The sequence below is a fragment of the Sceloporus undulatus genome, chromosome 4 (genome assembly GCF_019175285.1).
Source record: "Sceloporus undulatus isolate JIND9_A2432 ecotype Alabama chromosome 4, SceUnd_v1.1, whole genome shotgun sequence".
NCBI classification, from domain to species: Eukaryota; Metazoa; Chordata; class Lepidosauria; order Squamata; family Phrynosomatidae; genus Sceloporus; species Sceloporus undulatus.
The window spans coordinates 64192001-64205475 of record NC_056525.1 but is presented as its reverse complement, the minus strand read 5'-3'; the positions used below and the strand labels follow the sequence as shown (position 1 = coordinate 64205475).

Below are 13475 nucleotides of genomic sequence, written 5' to 3'. Positions count from 1 at the left end.
GCAGTCCATCAACATCTGGATGATTTCATTTCCCCATCTCTTTTTATCTTTAAAATCATGGATTCAGAGCAAGCTGTGGTCTTGATACAGTCTGAACATAGCTTGCTCTCATTCATCATAATTCAAACAACCACATTTCCCTGAGTTTCGACATCATGGGAAACTACCGTATGTTTTGAAAAAAAATCAGAGTGAAACAATTCTAATTTATGGTGTGGGAGAGATATGCATGAGCCCAACACAGTTGTTCCTATGATTTATTCCTATTTATTCCTGTTTTCTAGCTGTGCTGTTATAGGTAGTGGAACATACAAGGCAAGGCAAAGAGAGATGCTCTGTGAAGGGGTACCAAATGCAAGAGAAAATAAATAAGGAGTGCTTGCATGGGGGAGACTTGGGTGTTTATTGAAATCTCTTCCTAGGCTAGGTGGCTTTTAAAAAAAATCCAAGTCTGAAGGCAGAAAATAGCCAAGTACTATTTCAGGAGCTCAGTTTTGTTTACAAACTTATTCTAGAACTGATAACGAGAGGGAGCACATCAAATATTCCATTGAAAAGACAGGAAACATGTCCCCTGGGACACCTCTCACCCATCCTGCCCACACTAAAAATGAGAAGCTGGTCTTGGAGAACACATAGCCTGACCTCCATTTGTCCTTGCCAGCTATGTGAACAGGAAGGAGAGCAGTGAAGCCTGAAGCATCCCATTCATATGTACTACAGGGTACTCTATGCTCAGCAGCTCTGCCTGGAAAACAGTGTAGGATTGTGCAGTCAAGGGTTATTGCCAGCCATCTAATCCCCGCCTCCCAGTGGGGGAAGCCCAAGGGACAGATTTATAGCTAGGCAAAAGGGCAAGATACCTGCTTAGATATTTATAACTACTCTTTTTTGTTTTATTGCTGAGTCTTAGCAAACAGCCATCCTCACCCCACCCCCTTCTCATAATTCATTTCCGCTGAAATATTTCATCATTTTGCAGGGAATAAAGTTTCCAGCAAAGCAAATGCAAACCCACTCCCTTGGCTGAGCACTTTGAAATTGAATGCGGTGTGTTTGAAGAGCTGCTCCAAACAGGTCGCCTAATACAGGTCCCCTTCAGATCACACCATGGCAGGAAGTGCAATCAGCTTGCTTGAATGACAGTTTCATTAAGCCATGGTCAGTGTTTTTCATTCCCCCACCCTGCTTTTTAATGCTGCTTTTAATGTAGATAATGCATAACATCCCTTTTATAGAGCTGGATGAATTCTGATGAAGGTTGCCTTGTCCCCAGGATCAAAGGCTGGAGAAGAGAGGGCAGTTAACTTTTAAGTATCAGACATTTAATTATGCATTTGTGTGCGTGTGTGCGTGTGTGTGTGTGTTGTGTATAGATAAAGTGATGTGTGCAGTCCCTTTGTAGTATCCTTACAAACATAGAATAATTTTAAAAAATTGAACACATGTATGTATTATACAAGTTTGTGCAATAGCACTTGTGCAGAATTCAGCCAGTTGAGAATTATTAAATCTTTGTTACACATAAAACAAATGTATATTTCTAGCCTTCTAGAGGCAATCTTGAAATACATATAGACAATGAAATACATATAAGCGATTAATTCTCAGAAGGCCAAAGAGACATTTTAGTGAGGAAGGGGAATAGGGCTACAGCCACAGCAGAGAGAGAGGAAAAACGGAGGCCTAGCCTTTGGCTTCCAATCTCAGAGCAGGGACAAACTGGTCACCTATTTGAAGTCGAAGGCTTTCATGGCCGGCATCCATAGTTTTTTCTACCTGAAATTCTGGACCATGCGAACAACTACCATGTCAGGTTGCACAGAGAAGCCACTGAAATCCACAAACACCTGGACAATTTCAACAGGAAAGAGGAAACCCTGAAAGTAAACAAGATTTGGCTTCCAGTCCTGACAAACAGCAAGCTGAAGACTCAACAAATGCAAATGAGAAATCTCTCAGGATCAGGGGCTTCCCAGCAGACAATGAGCACTAATCAAGCAGACATTAATCCTCCTTTGCACATCCTCCCTCCCTGAAGCCTGCCATTAGCAACAGAACAATATACATGCAAATAACTCCTCATGTCCCAGGGTGACACAGTGTATATATACCTAACTCTTTTCCGGGCAAGCATTCTCTGAAGATGCCAGCCACAGATGCTGGCAAAGGTCAGGAAGAAACTCTTCTAGAACATGGCTACATAGCCCGAAAACCCCACAAAAAACTATGGTCACTGATTATTTCCTGCTGGAGAATATTTTGTTTATTAATTAAAATAATTAATAATAGTTATTATATCCCACACTTTATCCAAAGATCTCAGGGCAGCTTATAATAAAATCAACTTGAAACAATGAATAATTACAAAAGTTTTTTAAAATTACAAATATATTATATAGTTACCTGATTTTAAAACAGACAGTTTAAAACTACTTAAAACAATCTTGAATGATATAACTATAAACTGGATAAAATCAGTTTGATCCAAAGGCTTTAATAAAAAGCCAAGTTTTAACTTGGGGCTGAAATGATTCTAGTATTGGTGCGAGTCAGGTCTCCAGAGGGAGTCAATTCCGCAAATGGGGTGCCGCTGCAGAAAAGGCCCTCTCCTATGTACTCCCACAATATGGAAGCTATTTAGTATAGTTAAAAGTATTGCACCTTGTATTTAACTATGCTGACCCTCCTCATTATACTCAGTACCTTGGTATATTTAGGCCATTCTAACTCAGAATTTCTGACTGTGGAGATGAAGAGGTCATGGTTTACAGGTAGAAGTCTCCTTTTATCTAAAATATCAAGTAGCATCTAAAAATATCAAGTAGCAGATGCCAGGAAAGATCTCTGCCAAAGTTGCCAGAGAGTCACTGTTAGCTGGAGTAGACAAGACTGTCTACTCTTATTTTCATTTGTTATGTACTAGTGATCAACATCCTTCCCTGTTTGTTTGGTGTTGTGTTTGTTTTGTTTTTTGGTGGGTTTTTCGGGCTGTGTGGCCATGTTCTAGAAGATTAACCTTATTCTGCACAAGAATCTATATGCTATTAGGATATATTATGATAGATGTTGAGATGGATCCTTGGTTTCTTAACAGAAAGTTCTTGTAATACTGCTGTGCCTATGTAGTTCCTGAGCTACTTCTCTAGAATGGTCTGAACACTTTCTGGAGGAAACTATACTGTACTGTATTTTGCTCACAGTCAAAAGTAGTTCTTTTGCAAAGTAAATTCTGTAGATGATTCCCAAGTACAGAGTACACATGGAAGGTTATTTAATTTTTAGCTTATTGTTGAGACAATGGCTAATTTCCCTTGGCTCTCCATCTGTCCATTAGGCAGATACAGTTGACATTCATAGCAAAAGTAAGTTTGTGTGTCTTAGCTTCTTTTTCTCAAGGCCATGATTCAAAATAAACGTCAACAGTCACCAAGACTAGACCTGGGAACCTTAGGAGTTATGCTTAGCTGCCCTCCGTAATGAGTTTTGATATCTTCCCAGAGTCCTATCCTAGAATGCCATCGATTTCCCAGACCTGGTGGACCTATAAAGATTTCTAGGCTAAACTGGGCCTTGGCCCAACAGAATTTGTCTGGCTTCTGTTTCATTCCCAATTTCCCTGCTCAGATTATGGTTGGTTATTTTTGCAAGCCACAAGCCTTGATATTTCATTCTGCTGAGTTCCACATGTCTGGATTTCTAAGGCTGATTAATACCAACCTAAAAACTGCTGATATGAGTACACAAACTCACATGGCCCAAAATTCCTTGTGGAAAACATGAGACTTGTGCAATCAAGAAACATCTCCTTGTGAGAGGTGTTGTGTGTTGATGGTATTGCTGTGTTTAGTTACTGTGTTGATAGTATTACTCAATGTGCCACAGCAAGAAAGAGTGGACAGCAAATGAACAGAACAGCAGGAAATTTTTGACTATGGTGTTGTACATCCATGAAACAGTAAAACCATTGCATTCTAGGAGAAGCATTAATTTCTCCTTGCTACAAAGAAAAGAAAGGAAAAGAAGGGGAGGAAAAAACTCCCATACACTGGCCCATAAAATGTCTTGCCAGGATGAGAAAGCTGATCTTAAATAAGGAGTTAAAAGAAAAAAGATAAAAGGTCTCTACATTATAGTTGTTCTTTGCAGTAAACTATGCCGAGAGTGTTGAGTTTAGGAGCAGTGGGAAGTGTTGTGTTACTGTCCATTGACTCCCTTTCCCATTTCAAGGTGCATCTGTCTTTTCTCCACACTCTTGCTTGATTCCGAGATTTGGTTCTCATTAAGTCTAACAAGGAAGCACTTAGATGTTGTGAGTCTCACTGGCTCCCTCTGGGATAATTTGTTCCACATGGTTGGTGTGCACTGCCTGGTTGTATGCTCTCTTGTATTGCCAGCTTGTTGAGCTTTGGTTTAAGCTTGTCCAATTAACTGTTTCTTTATGTTTTTTTGCAAGTGCAAGGCATTAATGCACATCAGCCTTGAGATGTCCAAGAAGTGGCAGATGGTTTCATGAAGTTCTGTTCCCACTGTTGCTGCAACCTTCTCCTATGTCCATTTAGAACTGTAGGCCTACTGCAGTTCCTTTCCTTTCTTTAAAAGGTCCACTAAATCCTGAATAACCCATGGATCCAAATTAGAACATGTTGATTCTTTAGCTTAAATTCTTGTGATTTTTAAAGTAAAAAGGACCTCACCTTACACTGCTTGATATCCATCTCACCCTCTCCTTAATCATATATGCTTCTCAGAGGCAGTGCCAACCTGTGTCAAATCCTTGTTTTGCTGGCACTGAGTGAATTCATGAAACCTCTGGTCTTCAATTCCAGTCAAGGCCTTTCTGAAATAGAGCTTTAGTTTAGCAGCTTTTCTGGGATTATTTGGTTGCTTGTCTTACATATAAGTGTGGCAGAACTACATAGCACCTTTCCTTCTTGTTGTTGTTGTTTTTACAGCAGCGATTCATTCCATATCAGTAAATCAATTTTTATATGGCTGTTCTTTAACAACATTTTGCAATTTGGCAGTCATAACTAGTGCATCCAGATGTATGAGACAACCCTTGAATGTTTGTACATCACTGTCCATTGTGGATCATAGTCTTGCATTGCCAGGTCAGTGGTCTCAAGCCTCAACCACTTTGTCTGGTTCCCAGAGAAGATGAATGTCTAGTTAAGCATTGCAAACAGGCTTGAGAAGGCTTCAATTTTCCCTGAAAGTAGCAGTATGTGTAATTTTCATGCATCTATCTAGACCTGACGTACACTCACTCAGTTATGCTAGTTGTCAGAAGTCAAATTCTGTTTAGGCAGATAAAGCTCCATGAGAACCTTCTTAGAAATTCTCTAGGCAATATGAAATTCACAAGCTTAAATGTGAATGAGTATGCATTAAGAATAATTGGATATAGTGGAACTTACTTCTGAGCAAGCATATAGAGGAAGGTAATGTAGCAGAGCTTTTATATTTGGCTGGAATAGCTTAACCAGGTGATGACATGTACAGTACATCGATATCTGTTGTGAGGTGGTTGTTAGAAAACTTTATAACCAAGAACAAGTGCCTGAGTTTTCATTTTACCTCCTTCCTCTCTGTTCCTTTTTCTTTTGTGATGTAATTTTTAGAATTAAAAGCCTGGGGGTAGGGACTATTTCATTACTGAACTTTCTAAATTGGTTTGGGAGACTTTTAGATTGAAGAATACAATAAAAACAGATAAAAAGATGACAGAGGCAGCTGTGGTACCTTAGAGACTACTTATTTATTTATTTATTTATTTATGTAAAGTATTTTTGTATCATTTTCCAGCCTATAAGGGCTCCCAAGGTAATTAACAAATTAAAATAAAACAGAATAAAGATTAAAAGATTTTAAAAACAAATTTAAAACACGTACTCTTTAAAAACTCCTAAACACAGTCTAAAAAATCATTCCTAGAATCTAGTTTTGAAACAGTTAAAATATCAATTTCAAACACTCAGTGCCATGTGGAACAGCATTGTTTTCGCTGCCCTTCAGAAGCTCAAAAGAGATGAGGCCAGTCTAACTTCCTTGGGTAGGGAGTTCCATAGTTGAGGTTCTGCTACAGAGAAACCCTGTACATGTACCCAAAACCTAACTTCATGAGGTGTTGGGACAGGCAACAGGGCCTCCTCTGAAGATCCCAGATTTCTGGAAGGCTCATATGGGAAGAAGCGTTTTGTCAGATATCTTGGCCCTAAATCATTTAGGGCTTTGTAGATCAACACCAACACCTTGAATTGAGTTCAGAAACAAATTGGAAGCTAGTGTAATTCTTGCAGGGTTGGTGTCATATGGTCTCTAAAATACACACAAATCTAGCTGCTGCATTTTGCACTATCTCCAGCTTCTGAACATTTTTCAAGGGCAACCCCACCTAAAGTGCATCAGAGTAGTGTAACCAAGAGGTAACTAAGGCATGAACCACTGTGGCCAGATCTGTCTTCCCCAAGAAAGGATGAAGCTGGTGCACCAGCCAAAGGTATGCCTGGCCACCACTGCTTTTCAGAAGCAGTGCTGGATCCAAGAGCACTCCCAAGATATGAACCTCATCTTTCAGATGAAGTGTAACTCCATCTAGAACAGGCTGTAATCCCAATCCTAGGTCAGTTTTCAAACTGTCTAGAAGCATTTCCATCTTGTTTGGATGTCTTTTTACCTGCATCCAGTCCTTTGCTGCATCAGTATACTGACGACACACAACCCAATGCTCTGGGTTATCCAGAATTTCAGAATTTGGGTGAGATTGTAGACAGTGAGGTCAGAAGGAAATTAAATATAGGAAATATTGACAGTAACATTACATTATTTACACAAAAGTTTCCTATAGCACAAACATTGTGGAACTAGTTAATCCAGTGTAGTGGGAGCATATGTGTAGTGGGAGAAATTTGAATCAGGATAGTGGTTTCTTATCACACTGTGACCACAAGTCTGGTTTGAGCAGATGGAGTATAACACTGACTACACAGTTCCTTGTCCACTTTATGTATGCTTTTTTTTTTTTTTTGGACAGGGTGCAAGGTGCTATCCTCTGGTCCTTTGTGTCCTGTCCAAAACCTCCCACCCATGCAGCTGTCAAGCCCTTGGGAGGGAATGCTACTGCTGCTTACCAGTGAGGAGGAAAGAGAATGAGGAGGCAATTGATGAACTAGCTCAGATGTGCTCAGAAGGAGATGAAAATTAAGGCATGCTCACAGACAAGCCACACTCCTTCTTCTGAGAACTATTTCAGTCCCTGATCTGTCTCCTCCCCACCACTAAGAACCAGTAGCAGAGACCTTCTGGGGCTTAACAGCTGCACAGCAGAGATAATCTGGAAGTTGCACAAAAGGCTACAGAAAGGGGAGATATGGATGGTAAGCAGGAAGGAAACCAATATGCAATTGATAAATTGGCCAATGGATTGGGTATTGATTTTAGCCAGAATTATGGTGGTGGGGACGGGAAAGGGAAGGGGATCACTGAAAATCTGTGACTCATCTATGCATTGAAAATATTTACTCTTTTAAAAAAAGCCAAGCTCCTTGCTGGATACTGTTTCTAAACCACTTTTTTATAATGTTAAACAGGGGAGAGGCACCTCCAGCAGCACGTTACCCCCCAGACGTTTTCTAATGGTAAATATTTTTGTTCTCTATCTCTATGAGGTATTTTGGAATATAATAAATAATTGGGCATAGGGGCTTGAGCTGTTTTACTAACTGCATGCCTTATTTCGCACCATATCGAATAGTGCAGAAGGGCTGCTAAAAGGGGCATTGGTGCTTACTAACTACCTAACCTGACCCACTTCTGGCATTTCTGAATCTCTTTTTGCCTTCATAGTCTGCATGGTCCCACCCATCACAGAAGAGTGGGCAGGCCTGAACAGAGGAGAAAGAAATACGCAGGCCAACAAATTTACCCCACAAAGAACAGAACATGTATAAAATGTGTGGTTTCAAGTGCTTTCCCACTTTGCTTTTGCTTATGGCTTGCTCTTTTGCTAGAAATTATAACCACTGGCTTTTACAGACGAGGGGCAGTGTGTGCTTTGTTATTTGCATCTGTGTTGCAATGACACCTGATGGCTTTCATGTCAATGAAGTGGTGAATTCAGTGTGAGGTTTAGTCTGAACTTGGAAGGATACTAAACCTATTTGGGAGATAGGGTTCAGAACACTGAGTATTTCCTGTAAAGTTTAGGTTAAAGCCAGAGCACATTCACAGTTCTACCAGTGCAGAAGCCACCAGCTGCCTCTGTTATATTGTGAAATCCCTAAGCAGCCACACAAATGACTATTGCTGGCATCCTGTTGGTTAGTCCTAACTAGATTAACCAGTTGTTGAATGGTGAGTCAAAGCTAATGGATCGCATGAGTCTACTTTAGTCAGGACTAAAAGAGAATTTAGGTCCGTGACACTTCTCTATATTTCTGTCCATAAATATTCTAGAAACTTGTCTGCTTATTTATTAATTTATTTATTTCATTTGTATGCCACCTTTCTCCCAGAAGGGACCCAAGATGGCTCACAGATAAAAAACATTTAAAAAGAAGCCATTATAATAAAATTTAAAACAGTCAAAATAATCTAAAAACAGTATAAACTTACATTAAAATATACAAAAGTTAAAAGACATGACTATAACACACATACTCCATAAAACCACCCCAGTATGATTATGTATTAAATGCTTGATTAAATATTATGTATTTAATGCTTGTTTCTGTGGGGTACTTGCCTAGCTTTCACCACTATCATATCAAAACTCTGTGGCATTCTTCAAAAGTAGCCCTGTTACATAAATGAGAAAAAAGTAGAACAAGGATTTCACTGGACTGTATTGAGAATTTGTGGCAGATCCTTTATGTACACCATTTGGAAAACTTACTTTTGTGTTTTTACCAGTTCATTTTCACCATGCACTGCAACTAATATTGGCATTTGTTCTACTTTATGAACAAATTGTGAGTACTTGGAAACAGCAAACTAATATCCCTTTTATAAAGTTTGGGAATGGCACTTTGGGGCCAGTAATCACTGTGAACATGGCATTCATGTTAAATCTAATAAATGTGCCAATGACTTTGAAGAACTGTGTGGGACATACTGTGGCTGCCTATAACTCGTCCCTTTTTGCCACTTTTGGATTTATAAAAGCAGGTTTCTCTAATGTATGTTCATTGTGTGTTGCCCTGAAGTCTTGGCAGAAATATAATCATAGAATCATAGAGTTGGAAGAGACTGCAAGGGCCATCTAGTCCAACCCCCTGCCATGCAGGAAATCCAGATCAAAGCATCGTCGACAGATGGCCATCCAGCTTCTGTTTGAAGACCTCCAAGGAGGGAGACTCCACTACACTCCTAGGAAGTGTGTTCCACTGTCGAACAGCCCTTACTGTCAGGAAATTCCTCCTAATGTTGAGGTGGAATCTCTTTTCCTGCAGCTTGCATCCATTGCTCCGGGTCCTAGTCTCTGGAGCAGCAGAAAACAAGTTTGCTCCCTCCTCAATATGACATCCCTTCAAGTATTTAAATAGGGTTATCATATCACCTCTTAAACTTCTCTTCTCCAGGCTAAACATCCCCAGCTCCCTGAGTCGTTCCTCATAGGGCAAGGTTTCCAGACCTTTCACCATTTTAGTCGCCCTCCTTTGGACACGCTCCAGTTTCTCAATGTCCTTTTTGAATTGTGGCGCCCAGAACTGGACACAATATTCTAGGTGGGGCCTGACCAGAGCAGAATATAGTGGCACTATTACTTCCCTGGATCTAGATACGATACTTCTATTGATGCAGCCTAAAATCGCATTGGCCTTGTTAGCTGCCGCATCACACTGTTGACTCATGTTCAACTTGTGGTCTACTTGGACTCCTAGATCCCTTTCACATGTTGTCTCCTTAAGCCAGGTGTCTCCCATCCTATATCTGTGCATTTCATTTTTTCGCCCTAAGTTCACTACCTTACATTTCTCCCTGTTGAAGTTCATTCTGTTAGCTCTGGCCTAGCTTTCTAGTCTATTCAGGTCATTTTGAATTTTGATCCTGTCCTCTGGAGTATTAGCTATTCCTCCTACTTTAGTGTCATCTGCAAATTTGATAAGTGTTCCCCCAATTTTTTCCTCCAAGTCATTGATAAAGATGTTGAACAGTACTGGGCCAAGGACAGAGCCCTGTGGGACTCCACTGGTTACTTCTCTCCAGGATGAAAAGGTGCCATTGTTGAGCACCCTTTGGGTTCGTCCGGTCAACCAATTACAAATCCACTTAACAGTTGCCTTGTCCAGCCCACATTTTACAAGCTTGTTTGTGAGAATGTCATGGGGAACCCTGTCAAAGGCCTTACTGAAATCAAGATATACTATATCCACAGCATTCCCTTCATCTCACAAGCTGGTAATTTTATCAGAAAAAGAGATCAGATTTGTCTGGCATGACTTCTTTCTCTGAAACCCATGTTGACTTTTTGTGATAATGGAATTGCCATCTAGATGTTCACAGACTCTCTGTTTAATGATCTGCTCTAGAATCTTTCCTGGTATAGATGTCAGACTAACTGGACGATAATTGTTGGGATCCTCTTTTTCCCCCTTTTTGAAGATGGGGACAACGTTTGCCCTCCTCCAGTCTGCTGGGACTTTTCCTGTTCTCCAGGAGTTTTCAAAGATTATTGCCAATGGCTCCGATATTACATTGGCCAGTTCTTTTAATACCCTTGGATGTAGCTCATCTGGTCCTGGAGACTTAAATTCATTTAGGTTAAACTGGTATTCTTGTACTATCTCTTTACTTATTTTGTGCTGAAATTCCCCTATTCTGTCCTCTGCTCCATTATCCTCAGGTTGAGCACCCTTTGCCTTTTCTGAGAAGACTGAGGCAAAGAAAGTGTTGAGTAATTCTGCCTTTTCTCTTTCTTCTGTTAGCATTTTGCCATCTTCTCCACGCAGTGGCCCTACCGTTTCCTTCTTCTTACTTTTGCTGCGGACATATCCAAAAAAGCCCTTTTTGTTGTTCTTAACCTCTCTAGCAAGCCTGAGTTCATTCTGTGCTTTGGCTTTTCTGACCTTATCTCTACACTTGCTAGCTATTTGTTTGAATTCCTCTTTGGTGATTTCCCCATTTTTCCATTTCTAAGGCTGAACTGAATGTGTAATTGCTCTCCTCCTCCACAAATTTCTACCAAAAAAAAAAGTTGAATTTTGCTGTGCTGCCTTATTTTGCAGAGGAGCAGTTGAGATAGGCCAAGCACTGGAATTGGCTTTGAAACAGACAAAAACAAAAGGAATCCTATTTTGTCTCTCCTGGATTATAACGATAACATCTGCAGAGAATCAAGGACCTCCTTTAGTTTGTCCCACAGTAAAGGCATACGTTTCAGAAACAGAGTAATGTCAGTTACTGCTAGAGAGCCACCTTTTCTAAAAGCTAGATGTTTTACAAATTCCTCTAAGGATTGTTCTAGATTACTAGTTCCCAAATTCTGGTCTTCCAGGTGTTTTAGGTCTAATCTGTACTGAAGAACTAATGCAGTTTAACACCACTTTAACTGCCATGGCTCAGTGCTATGGGATTCGTAGTTTTGTGAATTAGCTTTCTCTGTCAGAGTTCCAGTGCCACAACAAACTGCAAATCCCAGGATTCCATAGCATTGAGCCATGACACTGTCAAACTACATTATTTCTGCCATGCAGATTAGACCTCAGATTTCAGCTCCCAGAATCTCTGTCTATTGCCCAAGATGGTTGAGGCTTGTGGGAGCTGAAGTCCAAAATGCCTGGAGGACCAGCATTTGGGAATCACTGTTCTAGAGCAATGCTCCTTAAGGTAGTATCCAGGAAAGAAAGAAACAATTCTCACCAATATGGTGCCAGTTGCTGACATTAAGGAAAAATGCCACTCCCCCATATCAGATACCCTGAGAAGCACTGTTGTGGATGATCATACTATCATGCCATCAGTCCTTGCTACCAGATGTTTTTTGCACTGGACATATTCATCCATTCCTCAGATGATGTCATCATTTTTGTTTTGTTTCACTTGTGCTTTTCCCATGCTTGAACTAAAGGGTTTAAGTAGAATTTTCTGATCCTTGAATTTCTGACTGCATTAGGATTTGTTTGTTTGCATCACAACTGTTCTGAGTAGAGAAGGGAAGGCCCAGGAAGGGAAAAAACCCGTCCCCCCCCCAATTGTTTCCTGAAGCCTTTTCCCCAAAAAATTGGAAAAAATTGAAAAAAGGAAGAAAATCAGTTATGGAATGTTTTATTTCAGCATGATGAATAATATCTTTAAGACAAAGTGTTTATATATTCTCCAAATCATTTCTAAAAACTATGTGCAGTATCAGATTCTTCTAATTTCTTCGCACTGAGTAAGGAGAAGTACTGAGTGCTTTCCCAGCAGAGAAGGAGCCGAGCCTCCTTGATAGTGGAAAACAACTGCATCCAAAAATACTCAGTAACTTCCTTTGTAGACAAAATGATACATGAAGGTCAAGAAAAAAATTGATCAAGCTCTTGCAAGAGCAATATATTCTTCTGGAACACCATTTTCAATAACTGAAAATACATACAGGCAGGAAACTTTGAAATTATTAAGACAATCATATGATTTGCCCAGCTGACATTCTTTGAGCAAGCCTCTTTTGGAGTCAGAATATGAACATGTAATGGAATCTGTGCAAGGAAAAGATCAACAAAGCACTGCGTCTTGCACTATTTACAGATGGATGGTCAAATATGAGAGGAGAAGAAATTTTAAATTTTGTGATAACAACACCTCAACCAGTGTTTTTACAGAAGCATTGAACCAGAAGACAACAGACATACAGCAGAGTATATCAGCTGTAAAATTGCAAGCAGTAAAGTATTCGCTTTGCTGACTGACAATGCCAGCAATATGAAAGCAGCATGGAAGATCATAATGGGTAAGTGCTTCTCATGGGCTAAACTTGATTTTTAATGATATTCTGAAACTGGACACCCTTCAAATGATCTACAGACAAGCAAAAGATGTAATAAAACATGTAAAACCTACTCATATTGTAGTTGCAGTTTTCAAGAAGAAGCAAGTCAAAAAAATGCAAAGCATAAAATAGTGACTGTTGTAAAAACTCGGTGGAGTGGAGTTGTGATCTCCTTTGAAAGCTTACTAAAGAATAAAGAAGCTCTTCAAGAAACAATAATAGGTGAAGATCTTAAAGTATCCAGGAATGTTCTTGATGAGGATGTCTTCTGGGTTCAGCTGCAGAATTCCCTGAAGATTCAATTTCTGCATCAATCACTGCATCTGAATCAGTCAGTGCACTTCTATCAGAAATTCCTGATCAAATGGGCATGAAAAAAACAGCTGCTTTCGAGAATCTCAGTGTATCTCCATTTACAGCTACAGAAAATTGTAGGGGGAAAAAAAATAAAGTGAAAGATTTTATTTAAAAAAGAGAATAATTTTGTTGCCATCCAATTCATGCT

General features: G+C 39.8%; 1 protein-coding gene across 4 annotated transcripts in view; it reads left to right on the top strand.

Moving 5' to 3' along the window:
- SCUBE3 (signal peptide, CUB domain and EGF like domain containing 3) overlaps window positions 1-13475 on the top strand; it is a 177224-nt gene that overhangs the window by 100864 nt on the left and 62885 nt on the right. For 2 of the 4 annotated variants that reach the window (XM_042464254.1, XM_042464253.1), the window contains exon 7: window positions 7593-7640. The exons of the other annotated variants lie outside the window; for them this stretch is intronic. In XM_042464254.1, coding sequence (XP_042320188.1) covers window positions 7593-7640 — 48 coding nt within the window. The remainder of the gene's footprint in view (window positions 1-7592; window positions 7641-13475) is intronic. 4 annotated transcript variants of the gene reach the window in all.